The sequence below is a fragment of the Crinia signifera genome, chromosome 19 (genome assembly GCF_055691185.1).
Source record: "Crinia signifera chromosome 19, ASM5569118v1, whole genome shotgun sequence".
NCBI classification, from domain to species: domain Eukaryota; kingdom Metazoa; phylum Chordata; class Amphibia; order Anura; family Myobatrachidae; genus Crinia; species Crinia signifera.
In genome coordinates, this window is record NC_139226.1 from 96212875 (window position 1) to 96236387 (window position 23513).

A 23513-nucleotide genomic window follows, 5' to 3' on the forward strand; every position below is an offset into this window, starting at 1 on the left:
GGGGGTCCGCAAATGCGAGGGGTGCCGTGAATCGTGCGGGGGGTGCGAATAGCGGGAGGGGGGGTGTGCGGGGGGGCTAGAATCGCGGGGGGCGCAAATCGCAGGAGGGTTGGGGTTGCGGGGGTCCTGCGAATCGCGGGAGGGTGGGGGTCACCGGGGGTCCCACGAATGTTGGGAGGGGGGGTCGCCGCGAACCGAGTGGGGGGGGGTTGCCGCAAAACCGCGGGAGGGGGGTTGCGGGGTCCCGCGAATCGCAGGGGGGGGAATCGCGGAGGTCCCGCGAATCGCGGGAGGGGGGGTCGCGGGGTCCCGCGAATGGGGGGAGGGTGGCTCGCGGGGGGTGCCGCGAATTGCGAGAGGGGGGTCGTGGGTGTCCAGGGGGGGTTTGCTGGCAGAGGGGGTGGGGTGCGGGAGTAATGGTGGATGGTGGCTGTGGAGTAATGGTGGATGGTGGGCGTGTACTGTAGCCCATGCTGGGCGGGGGGGGGGGTTGATGTCAAGGGGGTGGGATGTGTAGAACGTTATACACATAGAACACTCTCCGGGCGGGAATGTTACCTACACGGGATGAGTGACAGATCTGGCTAAATATATAAGAGATATTGGTGCATGTGAATAAATCCATGGTGCTTTAAAGAAACAGCGCGGTGCTTCCATTGTATCTTTCTAACATAAATATCTGACCTGATCTTTCTAGGATGTTGTGTTCCAGTTTGTCACATGAATTACACCGTCTCTCTGTGTTTACGTAGATAGAGAGCATCAATTAGTAATGTCATACACACTATAATCAGTCACGGTGAGTCACCCGCTGCGCCGCGTCCCAACTCAGCTCCCGCACAAAGCGCTCGGCGTCCTACCTCAGCTCCCGCACAAAGCGCTCGGCGTCCTACCACAGCTCCCGCACAAAGCGCTCGGCGTCCTACCTCAGCTCCCGCACAAAGCGCTCGGCGTCCTACCTCAGCTCCCGCACAAAGCGCTCGGCGTCCTAACTCAGCTCCCGCACAAAGCGCTCGGCGTCCTACCTCAGCTCCCGCACAAAGCGCTCGGCGTCCTACCTCAGCTCCCGCACAAAGCGCTCGGCGTCCTAACTCAGCTCCCGCACAAAGCGCTCGGCGTCCTACCTCAGCTCCCACACAAAGCGCTCGGCGTCCTAACTCAGCTCCCGCACAAAGCGCTCGCTCTCATCTACAATGGAGCATCACTTCATAGTGACTTGTCCAATTCTGTATGCTTTGTATATGGCCGCTAGGTCGATACCTTGAAGGTTGACATACATTAGGTTGACCACTAAAGGTTGACATGGTCGCAAGGTCAACACAAGCAATAGGTCGACATGAGTTTTTCACTTTTTTCCCCAAAACAGACGGTATTTCATACCCTACCATCCACTAGGGCGCGGAGGGAGAACATAATAGGGCCAGAAGCATGGCAAGCGCAGTGCTACACTGATCTGGTGTCTATGTTGACTTACATAAAAATGTGACAACGCATGTCGACCCTTTGACTATCGACCTTCCCATTGTCGACCTAATTATTGTGAAAATCTTCCGACGCTGTCGACCTTAGCCACTTGACCTATCGCATGTGTGGACCTAAGCACTGTCGACCTTTAGCGGTCAAACTAATATATGTCGACCTTCATAGTGTCAACACTACAGCCCATACCTGTATATTTCGTGCCTTTGTTTTTACCATAAAGCTATTTTTACTTTGCTGTTTTTGGGATACTGGAATCCTTGGAAATTAAAAAAAAGGAAAAAAATATATTTTTAAATAATTTTTGATGTATTTCTTGCCTATCGTTGTCGATCAAAAATAATTCTGAGGCCAGACTTCCCATCTCCATTTTTCTCAGGCTGTGAAGGAGATAAACACATTTCCTCAGCCAGGCTGCATTACAGAGCTGAGCGCTCTCCGAACAGCACCCTCCTGTCAGACGGCTCCACTGGGGAAAATCTGAAAGGGGAGAGACCGCCAACAGCTAGATCAATGGGTGAGTTGAAGAATTATATTCGCAGTAGCAACAACAGAGTAATGAGGGGGGAAGACGGTGCATGGGGAACGCAGAATATCACAGGATTGCTGCTCAGCCTCCGATGACTGCAGATGAATGCTCAGATCATGCACTTATTAACCTTCAATGGTGCTAGGACAGACAGGGCGCTCGGACCAGTATAACCTTAACATTCTGTCCATGGTATTGAAATATTTCTTTGTTTTTGTTTTTTATTCATTTATGCTGCTTTTTCTTTTTTTAATTGACCTGACCCATAATAATGTAATTTGATATAAAACATCTTTTTATCTGTTCAATGTATGTTTCCAAGTATAAGCATACCTTTCTATATTTAGCATTGCAATTATATATATATATATATATATATATATATATATAAATGTGTACAGACATTTAAATCGTAATATGTAATACAAATCCACCCTCGTTGGCTTTATCTTCGCATTGTGTTTTTGTATTCTGTAATATTCTATTAAATTTAATGGGTGTAGGTCATGGGGTTGATGTCTTGGTCATCCCCAAAAGGTCGACATGCCCACTGACAACAAATGGTAAAGGTCGACACATAAAAAGGTTGCCGTATTTTTCCAAAATTAGTGTACCGTTTCCCCTCAGCGACTTTACTGTTCCCTATTGAGACCACGTGGATGGTAAAGTTTAAAAGAATCCCAAAAATCATGAACAATGTCCACTTGTTCATGTGTCGACCGTAGGCATGTTTATTGCTTGTGTTGACCTTGTGAATGTCGCCCATCTGATGTGAACCTACAGACAGTCGTCCTATCATTCGTGTCCCATTTGGTGCGTTTTTCCTATTGCCGGGGATATGCTCTCTGTATTTCTCACCTATTGCACAGTTTAAATACTAATAATATGGTCTTAGATGAAGACACAGCAGTTGATGTGTTGACTGTGAATGAAGGTATATTATATAGTGTTTGATACTGTCATTTCTGTGGTGCTGGTAAGGTATAGGATAAAGGGAGAGATTTATTTTGCACTAATAGAACATATGTGATCCTGGAAGTAAACCTTGGAGGTCATTCAAGTTGGCTCGGTAAGCAGCGTACATTAGCATCTTACTGAGTGGTCAGACTCTGACCGCCGGCCGTCCCCCTTCCCCATGCGAACACGCAATTGCATGTGAGTGTACGGGCAAAAAATTATTCGACGGGTGGCTGCCGTCCTGTGCCAGGACTCACTCGGCGCTATGAAGGCTGTGGAGAGAAGGAGGCCGCTGATGACATTGACATGGAAAAGGTTGACATATAAAATTGTTTTTTCATGGGTTTATTGTGTCAACAATGCTGACACCTGGGCATGTGGAACACGTTAACAGTTACAGAGGACTACCGGGTGTGGGATTGCTGCAAATGTACATACAAGGTGAAATGTATTCGTACTTCGTGACACAGTTCCTCCAATCTTTTCCCACATGCATTGCTAACACGGACAAAGTTATATATAGCAACCAAACGTGCTTATATTAAGGCTTTCTTTATTTAACTGAGGAATTCGCCTTTTGAAATAAGTTGATTTTGCAGTAAGATAGCTTTGAGCACCATCTCGCAGCAACTCTGTTGATCTAATGAGAAGTTGGAAAGCTTTTCCAAGGTACGGATTGGAGAAGACAGCAGCTCCGGATCTGCAAAGTGTTTGAAGGGCTTAGAATCAGCCATCTCTTCTGTCTCCCATCATTTCCGTTGTCTGGCCTAGGCATTATAATAATCTTCCAATCTTAGTCTTGCCCAAGAACGGACAAGTCAGATGCTTCATACTTGTGAAAAAGACAACTGACTGGTATTACAGACTTGTTTTCATCATGTAGTTGTTGTAAGCCAGTCCAGATTAATATCAGTACAGCACTTAAGTATGAGTGTGACGGATGGCCAACCACTGTAAGCTGGGTTGTGCATAGCTGGCACAGGTCCTCCAGACCTCCGCACAGTTCCAAGCATTTTTACACAATGGGGTTGACCATAATGACATGACAACCTGTCCCCGCTACCCACAGCAGCTGGCTATACCTCCTCTCCAGATTTCTATGCTTTAAAAAAGGCCAGTGTATTTTTATGTGTCTAGTAAGACATTGAGGATGATAGTGTAGGGGATTTACACAACTACTGTGTGTCATTGTGGCCACACCCACACGGCACTGGGCCACACAGCACTAGCCACACCTACAGCTCTGGCACCTTCACAGTATAAGCCTTTGGATTTTTTCCGAAGAAGAGTTCATTCTCCTGTACGCCAGCCCCAGAGTTTGTGTTATATTGAATAAGGATAACCTTCCTGCAGCATAAAAACTAAAATATATGGTTACAGTAGTACAACAAAGTGCCACAAAAAGTCATTTTTTAACCTGTCCTGTATGGTAAAATATAAGTATAAGATAATAACTGTCAAAACACAGAGTAAAGGCAGTATAAACTTGATCTATAGGTAACTGCAGGGGGGAGATTTTATATATATATATATATATATATATATATATATATATATATATATAAAGCACTTACCCCCTCCCCCCCCCCCCCACGAAGTGAGGAATGGAGCCGGCACATGGAGTTGAAGAATATGTGATTTAATAAGTCAGCATCATGTAGACAGTAACAGCTGTATTACCCGACAGCCGTTTCAACTGCTTCAACTGCCAGTTGAAACGGCTGTCGGGTAATACAGCTGTTACTGTCTACATGATGGTGACTTATTAAATCACCTATTCTTCAACTCTGTGTGCCGGCTTCATTCCTCACATCGTGGGGGTAAGTGCTTTTTATTATCAACCTTTATGTGCCTGGCACCGGCACTGTGTTTTACCAAGTGGAGTGCCCTCCTGTGACCCCTGCATATATATATGTATATATATATATATATATATATATGCAAAAGAAAATGATGGAGAGGGAGCGTAATGATGAGCATTAAGTAAAAACAACTTTACTAAAAGCTATCAACTTTGATAAAGCTACAGCCAATAGTGAAACGTGTCAGGTGTTTTTCCACTCCTGGGCCCAATTCCTGACTCAAGGACTGCTACCCACCACTTGGACACTTTTCAGTCACTGCTCCATTGTGGGGATTCATCTTGGAATCTCCAAGTGACCCCCAAAACCTTCAAAACCATATCTGGATGATATGGCAAATAATCCTCAGGTGGACTTCCAACATTGATCACCAACAATAAGGATAATTCCATCTCCACCTTGCCATCCCATTGTGGTTTACTCCAGCGGGTATAGGGGCACCGCATCACCAGTGAGGACCTTTGGGTATCGAGATCCCATCTCCAGAACTTATCTCACAGACACCTCCAGCAGCTATACATCAGGACACCGCAGCACCAGAGAGGACCTGTGACACTCCCCCCCCCCCTCTTTTTCCTTGGTCTATGGACAGTGACCCACCACCCATCTTGTGGTAATATGCACTTACTTCATGTTTACCCATTGAGTCAGTGATACATCACTTATTATCCAGGAGTGAGCAAATCAATCAGCTTTTTATTCTATTTTTATATTGTATTGTATATTTGTGTGTAATTTACTTAAATATATTCATTTACATTTAATCCACTGTGTGTTACTCATTGTAGCAAAGAAGCGCTGTTCCTTTCTTTCTTTCAACTTTACTAAAAGTGTAGGCTCACATACATAATAGTAAACAGCAAACAGCTTGCCAATATCGAATCCACCAATGTGCACCGCAAACAGGAATGACCGGGACCAGTCTTTTCACCATCAGGAGCTTCCGTGGGTCAGGAACATCAAGGCACACTGCGTTGTTGATTCAGGCCACGCCCCACGCGTTTCATCATCAAGAGACTTCATCAGGGGGTATATATATATATATATATATATATATATACATACATACATACCACATGAAAAGCCTGTGTTTGTCCCTCTGCACCTTACTCTGTAGGACTGTAGGAGACCTCACAGTCCCAGTGATTAAAATCCCTCCCATGACTAGGCTGCTGCTGCTGTCCTCCATGGCCTGAACAGCATGTAATGAGCTCCACCAATCAGAGCTCAGCACACACCTCTCAGCCTCTGCCCTCTTGTGCAAAGTGTCATGGGACTTAGTCAACTCCCAGTAATGCCTTGGCTCCTATGCTCAACACCATTAATCATTGTCACATTGGCAGATAGGTGAAGCTGCAGCACTACCCCAGTCCCATGCACAAAACCTTTAGCTAAAAAAACTATTTTTTTTTCAAAAATACATGCCAACCACAGGGGGCCCCTAGCTAGAGGGGGGCCCAGGGGTACTGACCCCTTTTGCCCCTGATTTAATCCGGCCCTGCAGCCTACTCTCTTCTGTTGCCTACTATTGCGGTGCCCGCCTACTGTTGCGGTGCCTGCCCCCTACTTTCTCTGGCAGCTCCCTCCCAAAATCAGTTGCAGGAACCACTTGCTACAGATCACATTAGTAGAGCAGTTTTCTCCACATTCCCAATCACCCCATGTAGCTCTGAGCTCTCTGATGAAAATGATTTCTTCCTCTATTTCCTTTCTTTCAAAACATTGCTGAAAGAGAATCGATCAATGGAGCATGAAGTATTTATTTCCCTTTTGAAATGTCCCTGACCAGGAAAAAATCTGTATTCCTAATGTTATTCTGTTTGTTTAAGCTACTAAAGACGGAATACTGGCCAAATGCAATTTCACGATATAAAGCGTAAAGTATCTTCCCTTGAATTATTTCTTGGAGTGTTGTAGTTTTTCTCTTGCTGGTAAAATCTGGGAACGGTGGCAAGAATTTTTTACTTCAACAAAAGGAAAATATTCTTATACACCATAGAGATGTATAAGAAGCAAATATTGAATATAAGATTATTGGATTTGTGATGGTAGTGGAGCTTGTAGCGCATATTCTACCTACATGGACTCAGGAGGATGTTCTGAGGGGATGCAGTTAAAATCCCGGCGGTCGGGATCCCGGCGTTCGGAATCCCGACCGCCGAAATCCCGACACTTTCTCCCTCCGTGGGTGTCCACGACACCACTGGAGGGAGAATAAATTAGCGTGCCGAGCGCAGCGAGGCACCGGGCCCGCTGCGTGGCGAGCGCAGCGAGCCCGCAAGGGGGGGCGATCCACGTCCCCCCCTTGTTGGGATTTCGGCGGTCGGGATTCCGGCGTCAGGATTTTGAACGCCGGGATCCCGACTGCCGGGATTTTATACTGAATCCGTTCTGAGTTCTCTGGAGCTTACTGGGATTCACTGTGTATTGTATGTCAGTCGCTGGTAAGCTCTGTGCTCTAACTGGTGGTCGTTTGGATGGTCTGTGTATTGTATGGTCATCACTGGGATACTCTGTTTATTGTATGTTTTGAATAGCAGTCACACAGTCACTGGAATACTTTGTGTATTGTAGGGTGAGCACTAGAATGCTCTGTGTATTGTATGGTAGTAACTGGGATGTTTGGTGCATTGCATGGTGGTCAATGGAATGTTTTCTATATCTGTATTATATTTGGGCTTAAATAAATTGTAAAATATATATCATATTGGGGGGAGGGGGGGGAGGGGTCCGAGAGCCAAGAATCTTCTGTGTATCCCAGTTCATTGCCTATGTGATTTATTTATTTATGTTATAACAACAGACAGACTTGGAGGTAGGAGGGCCCTGCTGCAAGCTTACAATCTATAGGGACATAGGAGGGAAACACAAGGGGCCTTATTCTGATCGGTGCGGCCCGATCAGAATATGCGGCCGCGACCGTGCAGGCGAATCCCCGCCTTCCATACGGATCGCCACCTGCCGTCCGTACGCGGATATGTGGCGATCCGCATGAAATTGGACGGGGATACGCCTCCTCCGTCTTGGGAGCAGCCCCTGCATTCGATGGTCGCTGAACATCGAATGCAGGGCCGCACGCTCCACCAGGTCCCGCCACACAAGACCACATGGACACTTGTCCGTGTGAAATCATGTATGGGGGCGGGCAGCTGACATCCGGCGATGTCAGATGCCCGCCCCGTACCCACGCGTCACGGCCTCATTACCATGCATACGCCCCGCGTTTGCATGGGAACGCCCATGAAACGCGGGGCGTATGCATAGGGTAATGAGGCTAAGTAGCCCCTCACGCCCCTCTACGCCCCCTGTGCGGCGTATAAAGAATCTGTGCGGCGAAATCGCCTGCACATGCGCAGAGTGACCTCTGCACATGCGCAGACGATCAACATCGGCGGTCCGTCCGCATGCGGGAATATCCGCACCGATCAGAATAAGGGCCAAGGAGAGGCACCAATTGATAGGACTGTTGTTGTCCTGCACATTGTTCTCTGTCCAATCACAGTGAGGCGCAGATAGAGGGGATACACCACTGATCCCAGGTAAACTTGTTGTACTAGTGGGGTAGTAATGAAGATTGTCCTGAGACTTCCTTCCTACTATATCTCTTTTACTGGGGTTGCTATATCTCCATAACGCTATATATGACTCAGACCAGGATGACCATACGCAAAAATGTGTAGCATGCGCAATATGCAAAATCTCGCCATAAAGAGAGATCCGCAACTCAGTAATGCCCATAACCTCTACATCAATACTCAATGTGTCAATAAACATGTTGTCGAAATGTTCAGTGTGTCGTCAAACATCTTGACATGTCCAGCTCGTTAACATGTACATGGTTGACTTACACAATGTTGACACTGACGAACTGTTAACGGCGTGACAGCGTTGCCAAGTAATAATAACCCTAATGCTGACCCTAACATTTCTATTGTCGTCATTTTCACTATGTTGACGTGTCATCTCAACCATTTCTTTATGTAGAAATTTTGCAGATGACATTCCACATTTTGATGTTAACCTTATGGAATGACAAAGTAGTAAATGTTGTCATGGTGACCCCATACCCTCAGTGCACGTCACTGGTGGAATCTGTGACACAGAACTCTGCCAAGTTGTGATTTGCAGGTTGGTTGGTTGGTCTCATTAGCCTGCTAATAACTAACATACCTATTATTATTATTTTTTACCTGGGAGAGCCAGTTTAAACATTCCAGACTCACTGACTCCAATAATATTTTGGTCTAGATCGGCAAATGAATGATTTCCAGCATGCTGGATTTCCGCAATCGCCTGACCCAGCCATCTGTTCAAGGACTTTTGCAAAGTTTATTAATAAAGTTTGTTGTTTCAATTTTAAAAAAAGGTTGTAATTGACCTACAGTAGGGCACAGTAATTGACTCACAGTAGGTGGCGAGCGCAGCTCGCCACCGTGCCCGCAGCATGCAAGGGACTTCATTGCGCTCCCCCCGCTGTGCAGTCGGGATTCCGATGTCACGCTAATGACTGTCGGAATCCCGACTGTCGGTGTGTTATACAACACCCATCTGGGGAATGTGACCCTTAGTAATGACTACAGCTGTGCACCAGCTAGGTGATCTGGAAAATGTGAACCGTTGGTAGATCTCAAGGACCGGTTTGGCCACGCCTACCCTATGGTTTATACATGGTTGCAGCCGTAAGCACTATAGTTATCATGAAGTAGGTTGTCGTACAGTAGTTGCCATGAGAACTGTAGTGTTCCGTCGCAATGCTGCTTATAGTAAGGAATTGTATCTCTTTTTTGGAACAGTCATAACGATGAGTATACGTCATATAAGCTGTCTGTATATGAACATTTCCTCTCAGTTTCCTTCTTAAGATATATAGGGAACATTATTAAGTAAAATATTTAGAATACAAGCACTAATCCTAGCATTAATCAGACCAAACTCATTTATTATTTGGCATAAAGCACAAAAGAAATGTAATAAATTAACTTTATTTTAAGTGTAACTAAATACGTTTATGTTCCTTTGGCGATGCCGTGCTGTTACAGTGGCAGGTTGTTATTATTATTATTAACATCTATTTATATAGCGCCAACAAATACAGCGAGTGTATGTAATCAATCATTGGTCGCAGCACACTGTTCCTTTCAACGGACAATAAAGCACAAACAATTTTGAATTTATGGAAGACTTGGAGCAAAATCTTAATTGTAATATAACATTATACAAAATAGTGTTCATTCTAGCACCCGCTATCTTTGAAAATCCATGCAGTTCCTCTTACCTGCCTGGGGAGTCGCTGTCTGCTGTGGTGCTTCTAGCACAGTGTGGTCTGTATATCAGCACTGATATGCAAACCAGACCTGTGCTACAAACACCACAGCAGACAGCGACACCCCAGGCCGGGAAAAGGAACTGCATAGATTTTCAAAGATAGCGGGTGCTAGAATGAACAATACAAAAACTTTATTCGTTTAACAGAAATGAACAATTTATTTTATTACTGGATACAAAAACGTTTGATTGGGGTTGACTCTATGAAAGAAGATGTAATTGAAATCAATAGGAGTTTTAAGGTTCAACTGGGTTTTTATTTTATAAATTATGTTCTTTTGATATGGAATTCCATAATTTAATTACAGCTAATGAATTAAAATCGAAATAAAATTTATTGTAAAAGATACCGTTCTGGTACTAATAATAATTTTGTTTCAAGCCTGCGCTGGTACACCATTCTGTTATGCCCCCAAGGTGCCTGTGTGCCCCCAGGGTGCCAGATACACATATGCCCCCACTGTGCCAGAATCTCTCACCAGCAGTGCATCTCACCGTTGTTGCTGCTGCAGCCACCGTCTGTTGCTGCTGTCACGGAGAGGAGAGCATAGAACGTGCCTCTACTGCCTTCACCCCAGTGCGGTGTCCTCCTACAGAGATCGGTCTGCAAGCCAATCAGATCTTGCGGGTGGCAGCCAATCAGGAGCCTGCCCGTGATCTCTGATTGGCTGACGGCCCAGCCACATTTTAAATGCAGGGACACAGTGAGGGGAAGGAGAGTTGCGCGATGCGCTCCACTCCAAAGGAAAACGGCGGAGAAGACACACAGCAGGGCAGGCCGCAGAGGTCCCAGAATGCCATTCCTGATAACTTAATTTTGGAAAAGAGCTTCAGGAATTGCGTTCTGGCCCAAAAATAGCCATCAATAATGCAGTAGCCAATCAGCTCCTAACTAGCAAGTTACAAACTGGATTTGAAAAAATTATAGCTAGGAGCTGATTAGCTGCTGCATTTCCACCTTCTACTTTAGCACCAGTTCACCAAGCTTAATACATCTGCTCCTGTGTTTGGAAAATGACAGTTAGGAGTTAGTTGTTAACATTTCTGAGATTTACCAAGCCCAAACCCAGGTAGCTATTGGCACTAAAGACAAAGGGGGAGATTCTCTAAAACGCTCCGCCCCCCCTTCGCCGCCCATCGCAATTATAATTATCGCATATGTTCTAACATATGCGATAATTATAGCAAAGGACAGCTCTTGCGATAAGAGCTGTCCTTTGCGTTGAGAGTTGCCGGGTCCCAGCAGGTCCCGGCGGCTCTCCCCTCCCTCCCTTACCCGGCGCTGCTGCTGCTGCGCCGGGCTCTCCTCCTCCCTGCACCCGGAAGAGGATCAGTGCAGGAAGGAGGTCACAGGTCCGGGCAGCACAGCTCTGTGCTGCCCGGACACAGGTGAGGGGGCGATGCGGGGCGGCAGGGGTCCATGCGGGGCGGCGGGGGGTCGTTGCGGGGCAGCGGTGGGATGCGGTAGAAGCCCATTGGCTTCTATGGGGCATCGCCAGATTTTTCTGGCGATGCCCCCCTGCCGCGGTAACCCGGCGGGGGATGTTTACAGCATCCCAAAATGCTGTAAAAACCCTGATAACAGGGTTTTTTATCGCATTTTTAGCTTAGAGAATCTCCCCCAAAGGGCCATACTGTACTTGCCCATGCTTTCACAGAACTTGGGGGAGACACAATTTTACAGGAAGTCTCCTGCACCACAGGAAGAGGAGGCATGCCTCTGACATCCCACCCGCTTCCAAGTAAAGCGGTCATGATGCAGAGGAGACACCGTAATCGCAGGCGTCGTATAGAAGAGGCAGCACTTAGGTGGTTATTCTGATTCACTCCTTCTGTCAAATTCCTTCTTAGATGGACAAAACCATGTGCACTGCAGGGGGCAGATGTAAAATGTGCATAGAGAGTTACATTTGGGAGGAGTTTTATTTCAAAGTGAGATCTATATTGCAGTTTAAAAATAAAGCAGCCAGTATTTACCCTGCACAGAAACAAAATAATTCTCTCTGCACATTTTACATTTGCCCCCTGCAGTGCACATTGTTTTGTCCATCTAAGAAGGAATTTGCCAGAAGGAGTAAACCAGAATAACCCCCTTAATGATGTGTTTCACCCATAAATTGCTGCATTTTTCCTGTGATGGAGACGGGGCCGAATAACGCATCAAACACGATAAGCAGCAATAAGAAATTATAAGTATTAGGTCTAAAACCTGAAAATTAATAATTATAATCCTAAAGTGAAAGTGCATTTGAATCTAGGGCAGCACGGATGGTGTAATTGTTAGCATTACTGCCTCACAGGTCATGGGCTCCATTCCCACCATGATCCTAGCTTTGTGGAGTTTGTATATTCTCCCTGTACTTGGGTGGGTTTACTCTGGGTACGCCAGTTTCCTCCCACAATCCAAAAATATACTGGTAGGTTAATTGGCTCCCAATAAATTAACCCTAGAATGTTTGTGTGCTTGTGTGCATGTGGTAGGGAATATAGATTGTAAGCTCCACTGGGGCAGGGACTGATGTGATTGAACAAATATTCTCTGTAAAGTGCTGCAGAATATGTGTGCGCTATATAAGAAACTGTTAATAAATAAATAATCTAACCTCAGTTTAGAAACATGCAGAGACTGTAGCAAATTAGGTCATCAAAATGCACATTACAGCACTAAGTGTATATCTGGTCATAAGTACAGTATGCTAATATTGTAGAAAGCAGGATCCTGTTAATGAGAACAGGGCTGCATGTAACTTTGACATGATGGGAGAATGAGAATGGAGGCATCAGGAAGCCACAGACTGAAAGTTATATATTGGAAGGAGCAGGGACCTCAGCAGCACAGTGTATATCAGGAGATGAGTGATGTGTCAGTGAGGACAGGGGTGTATGTGACAGGGGCAGTGACATGTGAGGAGGGGGATGGAGGTATCAGGAAGCCACAGAGTGAGAGTTATATAGTAGGAGGAGCAGCACAGAGTATGTCAGGAGATGAATGATGTTTTATTGAAGACAGGGTTTAATGTTACATGATGTGAGTAGGGGAATGGAGGCAGGTGAGAGTTATATAATGGAAAGAGTAGTGATGGGAAATACTGTACTAAACACATCACTAAAGCAGACAAACTACACATAAAATTGTGTATGTAAATTTGTATCCTTATGTTTGCAGATGAACGTGCAGCAGCTGAAGAGAAGGTCCTGGTCTGTGAGAGTTCTGACTGTATAGATAAAAGGCGAGCCACAAAGGTAAGTGCCTGAACACAAAACAGCTTTGTGTATTTACATATCATTTCCAGGACAATGTGTTTAGGCCGGTATAGTTACAGTATTTGTATTAACTGTTTATACACTGCTCTGCTGTTAGTATTGTCTATACCAGTGGTTCAGGTGGTGTAACTCATACTTGCTGACTTTTCAAATCAAAGTACAACAAAATGTGCAGGTCGGGGGGCGGGGACAAGGCTGCCGTATCAAAGCCCCACCCCCAATCCAAGCAAACGCCACGATTTGCGGGTCTGCGAGTAGGGGGCGGGGCTAAAATGATGCGAAATGATGCAATTTGTGTCATTTTAGTCCCACCCCCTCCCCCAGACCCGCACTTCTTTCTCCCCAGCTCCGGGGGGGGGGGGCGCTCTGGGTGGAATGTGGGAGCCTTGCCCACCTTCCCGGGGGCCGGGAGGGGGTCCCAATTTTCAGGAGACTCCCAGCCATTCCGGAAGGGTAGGCAAGTATGGTGTAACCATAGAGTGTGCAGGGGATGTACCTGCTATAGGGCCCCACTGCTCAGGGAGCCCAAGGGCCCAGCAAGCAATCCCACTGCACCCTTTTGAATAGTTTTTTGGGTAAGTAGTGCCACGTGCTGGGTTAGGACCATGGCAGTTAATTTCCTGGGAGGAAGACAGGAGGTGGGGGGCACAGCTGCCCTGAGTGAGCCTCCTCTCTCTCTCTCTCACCTTTCCGTCCATTTGTCTGTATGTCCAGCTGTCTATGTACCCCGTCCTTCTGCCACTTAATGCTTGGCATTGCATAATATTTTCAGGTGTCCACAACTTCCAGTTCTGACTATAGGGCAGATAAACTGGAGAGAGAGATAAAGTACCAGCCAACCAGCTCCTAAGTCTCATTTTTCAAACACAGCCTGTGACATGGCAATTAGGAGCTGATTGGCTGGTATTTTCTACCCGCCCATTTAATCTCCCTTCAAAGCTTAATACATAGACCCCAAAGTATCAACCAGATACTAACTGTAATTTTTCAGGTACTTGATTCCTAGCACGGCGCCCGTCGGGTCCCATCGCATACCATTACTTAAGGTATGCGATGGGACCCTACCGACCCGATTTTCGGGCTTTAAAGACGTTTCCCGTACAATTAAAAAATCGGTCGCATCGCATGCCATTTTAATGGCATGCGATGCGACGCGACCGACCCGATTTTTACATTGGACCCAATGTAAAAATGCTCCTTGAGACCCGATTTTACATTGGACCCAATGTTAAATGCCCCCCAGACCCAATTTTTAATAGTATACCCACCCTGATGGTTAATTATTATGTCAAATGCCCCCCCCCCCATTGTTAACGCAACGCCATAGTCAACGTCAACCTGAAGCGTGGCGAGCGCAGCGTTGCGCGTCCTCCGACCTTTTCATACCCCCACTATCCACGTCAGCGTGGAGTTGATTTTATATAGTGTGGCGAGCGCAGCGAGCCACCGAGCCCGAAGCATGGCGAGCGCACGCGTAATACGTTTGAAGTAATGCGCGTCCCCTCGCGGGGCTCACTGCGCTTGCCACACTTCGGGCTCGCCACACTATATAAGATCAACTCCACGCCGACGTGGATAGTGGGGGTATGAAAAGGTCGGAGGACGAGTACCGCCGCCCCTCGCGGGCTCGCTGCGCTCGCCACGCTTCAGGTTGGCGTTGATCGTGGCATTGCGTTAACAATGGGGGGGCAATTGACATAGTAATTACCCATCAGCGTGGGTACACAATTAAAAATCGGGTATGTGGGGGCATTTAACATTGTAATCAGCCATGAGGGTGGCTGTACAATGAAAAATCTGGTCGACTTAGTCGCATCGCATCGCCTGCGATTTGGTCGCATGCGATGCGATCGACCCGGTTTTTCCAACCCGATTTCATACAATTAAAATCGGTGGCTCCCTGCTAGGAAACAAGTACCATTTTTCAAACACAGCCTATAATAAGACAGTTAGGGGCTGATTGGCTGGTACTTCATCTCTCTCCACTTTCCAAGGCTTAGTACTTCTGACCAGTGGCGCTGACAGGTTGGCCATGTCCCGGTAAAATGGAGGATACGGGGCCACCAAGGGAGGCCTCTGGGAGGGGGCGTGGCCACACCCCATAATAACATAAGCGAGAGAGAGGACAAGCTGCAGCAGTCTCTCTTCCCAGCTCAGCACACTGCCCTTTGGAGAGCCACTGCTTCTTACCCTGTGTCATATAAGAGATGAACATGGTGGCATTTCAGCTACCATCGGAGGGTGCAAAACCAATTAAATACACCATAGTATTTCTGCAGGGGCGTATGCTAGTAGTAGCTACAGAACAGGGAGATTACTGAGTGATGTTACCTAAATGTATCTTTTCTTACACTTATAACACTTATAATATAACTATAACTTTTATTCAGTTTTTCTTTGTATAGCCAGTTTTATTCCAGTAGTCAAAGGAGGAGTTAAACATATAGGGTGACATTTATTAGAGATCGATGGTGGGTTTTTGGCGATTTTTATCGCAAAAACGGCAGTTTTTTCATTTTTTTTCCCAAATCGATTTTTTAATGGCTGGCGATTTGCGGCATAAATCGCACTTTTTGCCGCGAAATCGCACTTTCTAAAAGTGCGATTTTTTTTAACTCCGGAATACGCATCCAGATGTTTTCCCCATTGAAAAAGATACAAATCGCATTTTTAATGAGATGCGCATTTGGAAATCGCCTCAAAAAATGGTCTAAAGTTCCAAAAAAAAAATAGACCTGATCCTGACTGGCGGTTTGGTCAGAAACATGGCGATTTTGTCAGAACCATGCACAGATCATTGTGATCTGTGTATGGTTCTTTGTTAAAATATGTGTAAAAGTTAAATAAAAAATTGGTGTGAGGTCCCCCCTCCTGTACATAACCAGCCCCGGGCTCATTGAGCTGGACCTGGTTCCAAAAATACGGGGGAAAAAAAGCGTAGGGGTCCCCCGTATTTCTGAAACCAGCCCCGGACTCTTGGACCGGTCCTGGTTCCAAAAATACGGGGGACAAAAAATCTGGGGGTCCCCCGTATTTTGAAACCAGCACCGGGCTCCAACAGCCCGCAGTGTCATGCCACAGCCGGGGGACACTTTTTACACAAGGTCCCCTGGCCGCACCATGAGCACCGTGGCTGGTCAGCCTTGGACGGGGTACCTGGAGGAGTGGGGACCTCCCCAATAAAGGGGCCCCCCCCCAGGCTTCACCCGTCCAGGGCTGAAGCCCGGGGCTGTCACCGGCGTCCCTGGCCATTGGACGCCGGCCTGATAGGGTTAAATTCTCATTCCTAACATTGCTTAATACAGGAGAACTGCAAGTGCCAGCAGACCTCCCCCGCAGGCTGGGACTTGGAGAACCACAAGTCCCAGCATGCGGGGCATTAATGGGCCCACTGGGACCTGTAGTCCACCTGTAAAAAGAATGTTAAAATAAAGCACACACACAGAAAAGTATAACTTTAATACACACATCCACAAACACCTCACTTTTACACCGCTGGTCTCTCTGCAGCAGAGCCGGACAGCCCGCACTGACAGCGGGCTGACCGGCTTCCTCCGATGCAGCGAACAGCTTCTGTCGCGCTGTCCCAGCGCGACACAGGCTGAGAGCGTCTCCGGCTTATGTGTCTCCATGGAGACGCATAGCTCAGCCAATCAGGACTGAGCTATGCGTCTCCATGGAGACGCATCGCCCAATCACGCTCTGAGCCTGTGTCGCGCTGGGACAGTGTCCCCCGGCTGTGGCATGACACTGCGGGCTGTTGGAGCCCGGTGCTGGTTTCAAAATACGGGGGACCCCCAGATTTTTTGTCCCCCGTATTTTTGGAACCAGGACCGGTCCAAGAGTCCGGGGCTGGTTTCAGAAATACGGGGGACCCCTACGCTTTTTGTCCCCTGTATTTTTGGAACCAGGTCCGGCTCAATGAGCCCGGGGCTGGTTATGTACAGGAGGGGGACCTCACGCCAATTTATTTTTTTCCAAACACAAAATCGCACATTTTCATGACTAAAAAATCGCACTTTTCATCCCGAAAATCGCCCTACATCGCACTTACTCGCACTTTTCATGCCGGAATAGAAAACCTCATTAAATATTCGCTTTTTGGAAAAAAATGCGATTTAAAAAAACGGCGATAAAGGGCGATTTGAGCAAAAAATTACATTTTCGGAAAAACGGTAAACACAATAAATCTCGCCCTATATATACATTTTTTTTTGCACTTTGTTTTTAGTTTAAATATTAACCTTGGCAAATTAACAATAAACTAAGCTATAGAAGATCAGCGTACCCTTTTTAGAGTATATTTATGTTGTTTTTATACTTTCAGTAAAGTCTATTTTCTTTTTAACTATTCATGGTTGGTGTCAGAACACTGGTCCAGGCTTCTGATATTTATGCGCTGTGTAGGTCTTCCAAGCCCAGCGACTTTTATATGCTAAACCTTTAATAGATAATTTGTTTGCGGTACAAACCCATCATGCAGGCTGGCTGGGCGGACAGTTTGGCAGACAGGCTTACAGTTTGCTCCAGGACCGAAGCCTTTTGTGTACGCCAGTGCTGAATGCTTTGCAGCATTTATGTGGCTATTTGTTCCCCACACAAAGAAAACAGTATTGTATTAAATGTCACATTCACATATCACATTCAGTAACACAGAAAAGTCATTTTAGAATTTCTAAACAAAAATGTAAACCATGTTTCAGAAGTGTTGGGATAAAAGGAATTGATTCCTTTTAAAATAGAAGGATAGCAAATTACATAAATGAATACCATATACCGTACTCCTTACCACTTTGAGGTGAAGTATTGCCACGGAACACTAGATGGAATAAAGTACTCCTTTGTGTGCTAATTATGTCATAACAGAAAGTGAAAGCAATTTATGCACGGACACTGATCTGTTTCAAATTTGCTGGATATGGAGAGAGGGAGCTATGAAGACAGAGACTGGAGATAGGAGCAGATAGGGACTGGGGGTGGGGTGGAGAGTTTGTGGACAAAAACTGTCACAGCTCAAAGTGATTACAGAAGCCATCATTTTGACTTTTAACTAGTTAATAAATAAATTATCCTTAAATCCAGGTTCTGGGTTTGTTTTTTCATTCCACTGTATCTATAATCGATATTATTAATACATTATTTAGGATAATCTAATTTATGGTACAGGAAGATAGTTCTGTTGTTTAGCACATTTTGGGTAGGTTTGCGATAAGGCTTATTTTATTCTAATATAGCAATGTCCAAGTGGCTGATTCATAGATGGATACCGGACCAATACGGGGCCTTATTCTACTTCACTCTTTCTGACAAAATCCTTCTTAGATGGACAAAACCATATGCACTGCAGGGGGGCAGATGTAAAATGTGCAGAGAGAATTAGATTTGGGTGAGTTATTTTGTTTCTGTGCAGGGTAAATACTGGCTGCATTATGTTTACACTGCAATATAGATCTCACTTTGAAGTAAAACCCCACCCAAATCTAATTCTCTCTGCACATGTTACATCTGCCCCACCTGCAGTGCACATGGTTTTGTCCATCTAAGAAGGATTTTGTCAGAAAGAGTGAACTAGAATAACCCCCACGGTCGTAGATGGGCATTTGTTTTTAACAGCGCCGATGCTGTTTTGTGGGAGAGCTGGCGCCAGTGACCGGGACTTCTGACACAGAATTACCGGCATGGGCAGCAGAGATGTGGTGGCCATTCTGAGTAACCAGATCAGAGCCATAGCAGCAGGGACAATACTGTCCACCTCCGAATCATCTCCTAAATGTTGATAGGCTGCCTTTTCAAAAAGTTTGGTTCATCCCACAAAATGACTTCCCAAAAAATGGCTGCCTCCAGTGTCCACAAATTTGTTCTACATCTGTCCTGAAGAGCTCCCAGTTCCACCATAGGCACACCTCACAACTGAATGTATTGCCAGCAGTCATCTCCGCTCTCTAGGAGAGCAAAATGACCAGTGGCAGACCCAGAGGGGGGCTGCAGCAGAGTTCAAAATTCAAATAGGGGAGCTGCACCAACTGTCATCAACTGCCCTTCCAAAATGACCCACTGGCAGTTGGTGTGGCTCCCCTATTTTAATTTTAAACTATGCTGCAGCCCCACCCCCCATGGAGCCTCCACTGGAAATGACCATTGTGCAGTTTGATCAACCAATAGCAATCCTCATAGATCTGATTGCAGGGGCCTCTGTGTGATGAGCTACCGAAATGTAATTTGTGGAAAATGACGCAGCAATTTTGTTCCTCTGTAGTAATGGGCTAAAGGTGTGTGTACACGGCAGGATATGCCGTGAGATGCGAGTCCCGCACGATCAGATCTCATCGGGACTCGCATCTCACGGCATGCTAGAGGGGCACAATTTACACTATATAGTGCAGATCTGCATTATATAGTGTTGCCTGCCCTCTCTATCTGGCTGCCGATATGCGCTCACACAGGAGCGCGCATCGGCAGCGCATCAGGCTCGCAAGCCCTAAAAAAGCATGTGATTTGGCTTCCGATGTTCCCTATATCGGGTGTACACACTATTACAGTTATGTAACTACAATCCCCATAGGGTGATCTCTGTAACTATACAGCCTGTGGCCCTTTAATGCAGGAGAATTATGCTATAGAAGCTTGTATCTATGTGTTAGGAGAAGCATGACTTCAATCTTTACTTGAAGTCTAATCCCTGTGTTTAAATCCAGGAAGTATTAGCGCAGCATATTCTGTGTGGTAGGGAAAAGGGAAGTTCTCACATGCGCTAAGCTGAATTTGTATTTTACTGGGATGGTTTGTTTCACGGAAAATGTCTCAACTGAAAACATGCAAATATAAGTGATACGTAAGTCAGCCAGTCTGAGGTTTATGCCCCATTTCATCATTTTTGCATTTTAAACCTTCTTTAAAATAAGGTTTAATCATCATTCCTTTTAAGTACTTGACTGATACCAGGATGAGCACAGGGGAGTATTAAAAGAGTAGGGGTCCCATGTATAATGGGCATGTATATGTCTCTGGGAAATGCTTCTGCCACTTGTCGATGTGGGATCCATTTTCCTAACCCATCCACTGTGGCATACATATATGATCAGCATTGCAGCTGAGTAAATCTATGTGGTGTGTGGCTCTGTACTACAAACATCTGCTCAAGTGTATTGCTGATCGCAAAGTACAAATAGCTTTATCCAGTGCTATTTTTCAGAAGGAACCAGCAGGAACTCAGTTCCCGAACCTCTAATTAAATATGACATCATCAGGAACTGAAAATCTACTTTTCCATAAGATTTCTTATTTTAAAGTCACCCGTGAGTGCCTTTGTTTTTAAATACAAAATATATATCTCTCTCCCTCTCTTTTATATATATATAAGACACCCCCATCATTCTCTCCATCAGTCCAAGTGCCGGTCCTCACCGCTACGTATATATATATATATATATATATATATATATATATATATATATATATATAGGTCATGTAAGACAGCACTCAATTTTGAAAATAAAATAACTCACATTTTGTGGTGCGCAGTCCTGTAATTTAAAAATTTAAAGATACAGAAGCACTCACCCTCCTTGCAGACTTGTAGAAGTCCAATGTAGATTTATTTAAGGCATGAGATGGTATACAGACACGGCCCAACAGCCGTTTCAACTGATATTCACAGTCTTCCCACACTTGTAGAAGTCCAATGTAGATTTATTTAAGGCATGAGATGGTATACAGACACGGCCCAACAGCCATGTCAACTGATATTCACAGTCTTCCTCAGGGGGAAGACTGTGAATATCAGTTGAAACGGCTGTTGGGCCGTGTCTGTATACCATCTCATGCCTTAAATAAATCTACATTGGACTTCTACAAGTGCGGGAAGACTGTGAATATCAGTTGAAACGGCTGTTGGGCCGTGTCTGTATACCATCTCATGCCTTAAATAAATCTACATTGGACTTCTACAAGTGTGTGCCGGTTCTTCCCAAAACCTTCTGCAAGGAGGGTGAGTGCTTCTATATATAGTTTTGTCATGTCCCTTCCACATTAGGACATGCTCCTATTGGAGGTGATGCCAATGGACTTTTTGGCGCAGGGCACCGAAAAGTGTAGTTACGGCTCTGTGTCCACTAATTCTAGGTCCAGACCTGTTCTAGAGGCCCAATGGGAGTCCAGGCAGTTGGTAAGGATGCCCCTATGTAGCACGCTGCACAGCGCTAGATGGTTCTAAACGGAGGCTCTAGAGCAGTGTTTTTCAACCACTGTGCCGTGGCTCACTAGTGTACCTTGAGCTGTGAGCTGTGTGCCCCCAGTTTACAGTCACCACCAATTCAACAGTTATTTACTGGTCTCTTCTTTTCATGTAAAGGGCCAATGTATTTTATTTTTGTTACCTGTGGGGACCAGTGTGATTGTTTTTTTATATGGGGGCCAATAGGTTTGTTTTTTTTTTTTCCTGTGGGGGCCAATGTGTTTTGCCCTGTGGGGATCTCATGGTGTGCCGTGGTAATTTTAAAATCTTATTTAATGTGCCACAAGGTAAAAAGGTTGAGAACCACTGCTCTAGACTATAGTGGCCTAAAAAGTAAGTTTTCTAAATTCTTATATAGAAATCTGGGGACACATTGGTTGCACTCCCTCCCTAATATTCCGCTAGTAACAGTGGTGGGGTAACGTGATCTGATGCCCTGGGTTCTACATTTGACTCAGACTACATTAGGGGCGAGGGCTTCTACTTGACAGACATATATTATGCAGCACATCCCGCTATAGTGTTCCCCTCACTGATGGTGACCTGGCGAATTGGGTAGGTGTGAGTAATCAGGGGAGATGGCAGCCAGACTCTGGACGGGGCCGCATATTTAAAAAAAGTAAGATAGGTAACTGGCGGACAAGCGGCCTCACAGGCGTGCCAGCCTTCCGGGGATCTTCCCTGCGATAAAAAAGAAAGAAGTGGTCGACTGCGCTGGGTATATATAAATTGTTAACTATACACAATGAATGAAAAAAGGTCAGGTGTATGATGAAAAAAGGTTATACAATTTATTAAAATTTATCACATGTAATAAGACAATAAATAAAATAAAGATAAAAAGTGACACTGATAGTTATATTCACCCTTCGGTCGGTCATAAGAGTCCAAACCAGTTGGTAGATTTGGTGATTTGTAATCCGTTTGGAAAATTGGAAGGATGGATCCACACCTGGCAATTTCTTATGGTGATGTAGCAAAGTGAGGGGCCAGTTCACTTTGTTTGTAGACCGCAGAATTGATAATTTTACCAGATGGATAGGGAGACACCGGTATTTGTGGGAAATGGTGGAACCTCTGCATTCAAACCGGGCTTTATTAAGGGGGTGGCGTACCTCCAGATGTTGTAGAGCCACGGATAGAAGTCCAGGGAACCAAGATGTTACATCCACTGTTGGTGCAATGCGGTGGTATTTAAGATGAACAGTTCTGCTGGGAGTAGAATTCTCCTAATGCAGGTGCTGGATCCAGAAAAGGTTGACACAGACCGTGGGTGTCGATTGCTGAAGTGGTATCAGGTCACTGATGCTGCACCTACGCGTTTCACTGCTCTTGGCAGCTTTTTCAAGCTTGAAAAAGCTGCCAAGAGCAGCGAAACGCGTAGGTGCAGCATCAGTGACCTGATACCACTTCAGCAATCGACACCCACGGTCTGTGTCAACCTTTTCTGGATCCAGCACCTGCATTAGGAGAATTCTACTCCCAGCAGAACTGTTCATCTTAAATACCACCGCATTGCACCAACAGTGGATGTAACATCTTGGTTCCCTGGACTTCTATCCGTGGCTCTACAACATCTGGAGGTACGCCACCCCCTTAATAAAGCCCGGTTTGAATGCAGAGGTTCCACCATTTCCCACAAATACAGGTGTCTCCCTATCCATCTGGTAAAATTATCAATTCTGCGGGCTACAAACAAAGTGAACTGGCCCCTCACTTTGCTACATCACCATAAGAAATTGCCAGGTGTGGATCCATCCTTCCAATTTTCCAAACGGATTACAAATCACCAAATCTACCAACTGGTTTGGACTCTTATGACCGACCGAAGGGTGAATATAACTATCAGTGTCACTTTTTATCT

At 45.6% G+C, this 23513-nt stretch overlaps 1 protein-coding gene across 1 annotated transcript in view; it reads left to right on the plus strand.

The window, feature by feature from the left end:
- Window positions 1-1858: 1858 nt before the first annotated feature.
- PLEKHG5 (pleckstrin homology and RhoGEF domain containing G5) overlaps window positions 1859-23513 on the plus strand; it is a 254737-nt gene continuing 233082 nt past the window's right edge. The window contains exons 1-2 of the mRNA XM_083162965.1: window positions 1859-1996; window positions 13319-13395. Of these exons, the coding sequence (XP_083019091.1) occupies window positions 1993-1996; window positions 13319-13395 (81 nt within the window). The 5' untranslated portion in view covers window positions 1859-1992. The remainder of the gene's footprint in view (window positions 1997-13318; window positions 13396-23513) is intronic.